We start from the raw sequence: 6,579 nt of genomic DNA, 5'->3' as shown, positions 1-6,579 counted from the left end.
GTGGTTCTAGGGACCAAAACTATGGCTTTGTGCATGCTATGTGAGCAGTCTACTAAGTGGCATCTCCAGACCCTCTTTCTCAGTTTTAATTTAATTTTATTATTTATTTATGCATATGTGTGTATCTGTGTGAGTACAAGTGCCAGCAGAAGATGACATCAAATTCCTAGGAACTGGAGTTATAGATATTTCTGAGCAGCCATGTAAACTAGGGTCCTTTGTAAGAGTTCAATCTTGAGCCATCTCTCCAGTCCCCATCTTTCTCAAGTTTCTAAATGTCTTCTAACCTACTTTGCCTATAGTGGCACATGTAGATTCTTGGTTTACCTAAAAATACACTGCATATAAAGTCTACAGTTGCTTGACTCTATAAGCATCTTTTGAAAGGTTGAATGTATAGAGATCTGAGATCTAAGTTCTACTTTACCATCTATCCCAAAGCCTATCCTCCAAATGATCACCAGAAAGAGATGCTGTACCTTCCCCAATATAACTAGCTGTTCTATCCTGAAGGGAAGCTCCTTAAGCCAGAAGGTCAACAATTCAAAGTAGCTTCAGGAAGTCCCTGAAACTGACCAGATTTACTAGGCCCCTTCCTGCCAGAGTAAACAATACAGGTTGCTGAGAGTTACTTTCAGAAAAGCCAATCTGCAAATAAGACTCAGATCCACCCAGCAGCCTGAAAGAAGTTCAGACCAACTGAGTCACTTGGAAAGGACATTCTCCAACCTGTTGAGCTGCCTGCAGGCTATGCAGTGTGCTCCAGGTTCCCAGTTTTTGTGAGCTGTCACATATTAAAGAATGGGCTTTGGTGATGCAGCTGTCATTGAGTCATTTCTGCTTCTGTAAGTAACCCCAATAAAACTCTTGGATCACCAAGGTGGGCTCCCTATCTAAGGTGAGTAAATGTGTCTGTGTATCCCTAGAAAAGTATTGTCATACAACAGCACCTACCACAGAAGTATGCAGCCCTGAGTTCAGATCCCAAGACACTAGGTAAATGCCAGGTAGGCAATATGTCCCTCCTGTAATTTCAGCCTCAGATGGTGGAGACAGAGGATCCCCAGAGCAAGACTAGCCATATTGGTGAGATCTGGGTTTTATTGAGAGGTTCTGGCTCATTGAACAAGGACAAAGAGTCATGGAGGATTATTCCCTATATCAACCTCCAGCCTCCACATGCACAAGCAACCAGGTACACATGTACCCACATGAAAACCCTCCATGACATGTATGCACATATCCATGCACCACACATATGAAAATGGAAAAATATTCACCAGTGACAACATCAGGAACCATGTTTTCTCTCTCACACATGGCCTACAGGACCCACCCAAGTCTCTTTCTGACCTCCACATTACATCTTCATTCTGTTTCACAGGGCAGAGATCTCCTAACTGTTGCTCATGAAAGGGGAGCTTGTTTCTTGCCAGCTCAGTATATCTGTGTCAGCTTCCCTGACACATCATTTCCACAGCACTTTGTTTTCTTATCTCACAGGCTAGCTCCAAGATCATTTCTCTGCTGTTCTTGATTTATTGTCACTCCAGTGTCAGTAGTTGACCCCAGTCTTCTAAGAGTAGTACTAAGTCCCTTCCTGGCACTTAGCATGAACCTAAGGGAAGTAGGATGGGCAGGAAACCTCACTGCACTGCACCAATAAACTTAGGATTCATGTTCAAACCTTGCTACTTGTGGGATTTACCTGTTCACCAAACCTGAAGTTCCACAGTTAGGGTGGTTCCCAAATTGGGCTATTACAACAGATTCTTTTTTTTCTTTTCTTTTTTACATTTATTTGTATTTTATGTACATTGTTGTTTTGCCCACATGTATATCCATGTGAGGGTGTTGGATCCCCTGGAACAGGAGTTACAGACAGTTGTGAGCAGCCATGTGGGTGCTGGGAATTGAACGGGGGTCCTCTGGAAGAACAGCAGTGCTCTTAGCCACTAAGCTATCTCTCCAACCCCAACAGATTCATTCATACTGCACACTGGATATGCTGAAAAATATGGAGCTTGCTAGGAATGGCTCTGTGCAGACACAAAGGACCAGGCAGGGTTCAGACCCACAGCACTGTAAATGAGTAAGATTTTGGATCCCTGGTACTCCTTGGGTGGCGGACACAGCAGCTACCTGTAATTGGGGCACTTGAGAGGTGGACACAGAGAGTCTTCTGGCAAGCTAGACTAGAGAGTGAGCTCCAGCTTCAGCGAGAGGCATTGCCTCAGTAAGTTAAGTGGAGAGCAACTGAGGAAGACAGTGTTTATTTTGGGCCTCCACATTCACCTGCTCACATCTGTGCACACTTACACTCACTTGCATATGTATATGTATATTACTAAGGATGTAGCTTAGTTTGTAGAGTGTTTCCTAGCATACATGAAAACTCTGGGTTCGATACCTAGTACCGCCTAAAACCTGGTGTGGTAGCATCCAATTTCAAGGTCAGCCTCTGTGTAAGAACAGACTGTCAATTTCCAGTTGAAAGTAAGCCCAATCATAAGCATACAGTGTGGAAACACTCATCTGTCATCCGAGTAATTGCAAGCTGAGGAGGGAAGACTAAGAGTAAGAGGTCAACCTGACCTGGTGTACAAAAAGAAGAAAAGGTGCCTTTTTGCCTTTCCAGAGTTGGTCATGGGGCCTGCAGGAAAAGGATGGAGGTGCCCATTTTGCAGACAAGGACACTAAGGCCTGGAGAGATTTCTCATGTAGGATCTTTGCCTTCTGCTTTTGCAATTACGCTTACAAATTCTCATCTGAGAACAGCAGCAGTCCCCTCCTCCTAGAGAAGCGCCTAGGATTAGGCCACACCCCAGATCTCGCGAGATCTGAGAAGCGGAAAAAATGGCGCCGACATGATCGAGAGCCCTCGTCGCCGAGGAAGTCGCCCCTGCTGGAGCCGGAACCATCGAAGGCACTGGAACCAGAGGTCGAACTGAGTGGAGGATGGTGAGCGCGGCACCCGGCACGCGGGCGCGGAGAAGCAGCGGGTATTGACAGGGAGCAGTCCTGCGGCGCGGGCCCCTCCAGCCGACCCCGCCCCCACATCCGGTTTCCCGCCTGCCACTGACTCCCTTAGCGAGCGGTCTGCCCCTTCATTTAGGCCTGGCCTTGCTTGGGCCACGCCCACTCTGCTCGAGTTCAGCCCCTAAACTTCACACATCCTGGCCCTGAGCATCTCCGAGGTCGTCTGCACAGTTCTAGTTCGGCCAGCATTCACCATCATCACACCAATCCACTATTGGCCTTGTGGCATTTTTCAAGTTGCTCCCAAGCCGGACCCTCGCCCTTTCCCCTAGGCCACGCCTTCGCCCTATGGTGCCTCTCTCCTCCCAAAGGTTGGGAAGAAGGGATGTTGATGATGATGCTCTTTTATGCATAATCCCCGATATATACCTCCTTCCGCAGTTGGAATTAGGAGACAGTAGCTCAGTCTGCCCTTATCTCCCTTAACGAATCACTCAGAAAGGAATGGTTGGGTAATATCTGGCGGGAGTGGGAGGGAGTTAGAAACCCTGAGTCTTGTGGACCTTTGAAGTGGAAAGACTTCCCTATGTCCTAGGCACACTCTGATCCCAGCCTTATTCTAGCCACTTATTGCACCAGGAGGAACCGTCCAAGCCCAGTCCGGACATGCTAGCCACTGCAGAGTCCAGCTCCAGTGAGCCCAACAAGGAGGTGGTGTCTCCAGATGTGGCAACTACAGCCACTTTCTCTTCTGTTGGGGAGCCATGCCCTAACCCGACAGCCATACCACCAGTGTGGGACCGTGGAGGACCTCTGCAGCAGGTTGCTTCCCCAGGCATAGACAGCTGCCAGCCTGGCTCAACCAGCACAGGTGTGGGGACCAATGAGGACCTGAGGTTGCCCAGACGACGTCCTCCACCAGGTGATCTGTGACAGGGCCTTCATAGGTCCTTTGATAGGATTGAGATGGTGCAGTCTAGAGGAATTCCTCACCATTTACTGAGCATCAAGTCTATGTCAGGTGTAGCAACCAAACCTATCCAGCCTTTCCAGGCAATTTATTCTAGCAGTGGGGAGGAGCTAGTTCAAGGCTTTAGGAATGGGAAGAAGGTCCATAAGGAAAAACTGATGATACCCATTTATCCTGCAGGGAAACAGATACCCTGCTCTAGCCCTGGCTGCTGCCTCAGTTTCCCCAGCATTCGTGATCTGGCACAGCATCTCCGCACCCACTGCCCACCCACACAGTCACTGGAAGGTAGGATGAGGGCTGGTGATAGTGAGGCAGGTTAGGGTGGAAGACAGAGCCTCCCGGGGTCAGTCTTAACCACCCCACTCCACACCTGCCCTTCATCCCTACCAGGCAAACTCTTCCGATGCTCAGCCCTGAGCTGCACTGAGAGTTTCCCCAGCATGCAGGAGCTGGTAGCCCATGGCAAGCTGCATTACAAGCCCAACCGCTACTTCAAGTGAGGCCTTGACCTTCCCCTCTATTGATTCCAGATCTTTAGCCCCTTCCTAGTGTGTGTAGAGGAGGGGTGGGTTCGGAATATAAGCATGGCCTGGGAAACTAGCCCCAGCAGTGCATGGAAGACCGATGTGAATACGAGTAAGTCACTCTGGCTGAAAGCTCAGCTGGAGCAGCAGGGTATACATGCTGTGGTTCTGCCTCACTTCTTAATGGTAAACTGGCCACCCAAGTAAAATCAAAGCTTGAGGCTCCAAGCTGGAAAGGTCGGGAAGGATCAAGACTTCAGTAAGGGAGAGTGTGTAGGGCACACTCCTTCATTTGGGCACAGAGTTACAGAGATTTCAATCTAAATACCCTTCTCATATCCTGATCCCTGGGTAGCAATGGATAGGCCCCTTCCTGTTACCCAGGAGATAGTCCAGCCCTGTGCCTACCTCCAGGTGTGAGAATTGCCTCCTGCGCTTCCGCACTCACCGATCACTCTTCAAGCATCTGCATGTTTGTGCAGAGCATGCTCAGAGCCCAGCCCCGCCACCACCCCCTGCCCTGGACAAAGAGCCACCTGTGCCCGAGCGCCCCCCAGAATCCGACCCTTCATCTACTCTGAGCCTGCCATTCCCACTACTTGAGCCTTTCACCTCTGCCCCCACTGGGCCATTCCTTCCCTACTTGAACCCTGCGCCCTTTGGCCTGAGTCCCCCGAGACTACACCCATTCCTGGCTGCTGCTCCAGGACCACCAGCCTCCAGCACTGCCATCTGGAAAAAGAGTCAAGGTGAGTATGGGAGCCAGTTGCCTGCAAAGCTGGTTGGGCCTATCCCTATTCTGAACTTGACCTATCTTTTTTCCTGCAGGTGCTGCTGGAAGTCCCAGAAGACCTCAGGGCGGCTCCGATGCGCCCTCAGGTGCGTGCAGGTGACCACCAGGGCAGGGTGGAGGGGCCTTCATTCCTATGTCCTGCACGGGCCCTGTGAATGCTTGGAAGCAGCAGTGCCTGTCCCTTAAAATACATGATTTTTACCTTTAAAAAGACTAGCACCTATGCCTTCATCTGCGCCGGCATTCCTGTGTAAAACTTGCGCCTTGTCCATATCTGAGTGGTTCTCTCCTGTGGAGGTCCAGGGATGGGAGTCAAACTTGGTACCTTTAGTGATAGGCAGTCAGACCCAGAAGAAAAGATCCAGCCTCCCTGGAAACTGGAAGCTGAGGGGGATGGACATAGGGAAAAGTCTCATCTGCCCTGGTCGACATCCACCATCCTTGGTGGAAAGGTCCTCTGAAGTGAAACCCGGGACTAACTGTGGCCTGCCTGCCTGCAGGGTACGTGGCCCCCAGCCGCATCGTGTGGGAACACACGCGTGGCCGCTACTCATGCATGCAGTGCGACTTCTCCACGGCCTCACGGCCGGCCATAACACTACACCTCCAGGACCACCGCCCCAGCACCCCCACAGCCCTGGTGCCTGGGTCCCTTCGTGCCGAAACCCAGGCGAGTAAGGCTGAGGAATGCTCAGGCATGGAGCTAGAGGCAAGGGGTGAGGCCCAAGCTCAGCTGCCCACTCCTCAACTCCACAAAAAGCCAACTTTGTTTGCTCCCGGGATGTCACAACTGTCAGAGGGGGAGCATCCCATTTTCTCACAGCTTTGAACCAGCTGTGTTGGGCTGGGTGGAAGGGCCTCCAGAGATTTTTGTAATTTGAGGAGGGAGGGGACAATAAAAGAGGCAAGATGAGCCAGCCTGCGCTGTGTCTTGGGTCCCTTGCCCCTCAGATAAGATTTTACTTTTATGTTTTTAGTGTGTGTGTGTGTGTGTGTGTGTGTGTGTGTGTGTGTGTGTGTGTGTATGTGTGTGTATGTGTGTGTGTGTGTGTGTGTAATGCAAGTCACATGAATGCAATGCCCATGGAGGTCAGAAAAGGGTATAAGATTCCCAGGTTCTTACGAGCTGCCAACATGAGTGCTGGGAACCAAACATGAGTCTCCTGCAAGAGCAGAACGAAGGTGAGCCCTTAACCACTGAGCCCTCTCCTGCCCTCCCCTCAAATAAGTAGTAGGCTGCCACCTACTGGGTCTAGGGTGCTCACACACCATGGGAGGGGACTTAGAATTAGCTTCACAGGACCTGACCC

The 6,579-nt window shown here is 50.5% G+C and overlaps 1 protein-coding gene across 3 annotated transcripts; it reads left to right on the top strand.

Annotated features, from left to right (window-relative positions):
* The first annotated feature begins 2,835 nt into the window (after positions 1-2,835).
* On the top strand, positions 2,836-6,169 carry Znf414 (zinc finger protein 414). 3 transcript variants are annotated; one of them, XM_036170847.1, is made up of 7 exons: positions 2,898-3,002; positions 3,619-3,901; positions 4,130-4,237; positions 4,343-4,448; positions 4,891-5,225; positions 5,305-5,355; positions 5,770-6,169. In XM_036170847.1, the coding sequence occupies exons 2-7, from the start codon at positions 3,646-3,648 to the stop codon at positions 6,096-6,098; spliced, it is 1,185 nt and encodes a 394-aa protein (XP_036026740.1). In that variant the 5' UTR covers positions 2,898-3,002; positions 3,619-3,645; the 3' UTR covers positions 6,099-6,169. The 3 variants fall into 3 exon arrangements, with proteins under 3 accessions (XP_036026741.1, XP_036026740.1, XP_036026738.1); XM_036170845.1 differs by having other exon boundaries at positions 2,906-2,961; XM_036170848.1 differs by lacking the exon at positions 5,770-6,169 and having other exon boundaries at positions 2,836-2,961; positions 5,305-5,480.
* The last annotated feature ends 410 nt before the right edge of the window (positions 6,170-6,579 follow it).

This window comes from Onychomys torridus, chromosome 21, assembly GCF_903995425.1.
Source record: "Onychomys torridus chromosome 21, mOncTor1.1, whole genome shotgun sequence".
NCBI classification, from domain to species: Eukaryota; Metazoa; Chordata; class Mammalia; order Rodentia; family Cricetidae; genus Onychomys; species Onychomys torridus.
This window is presented reverse-complemented; position numbering and strand designations above follow the sequence as displayed.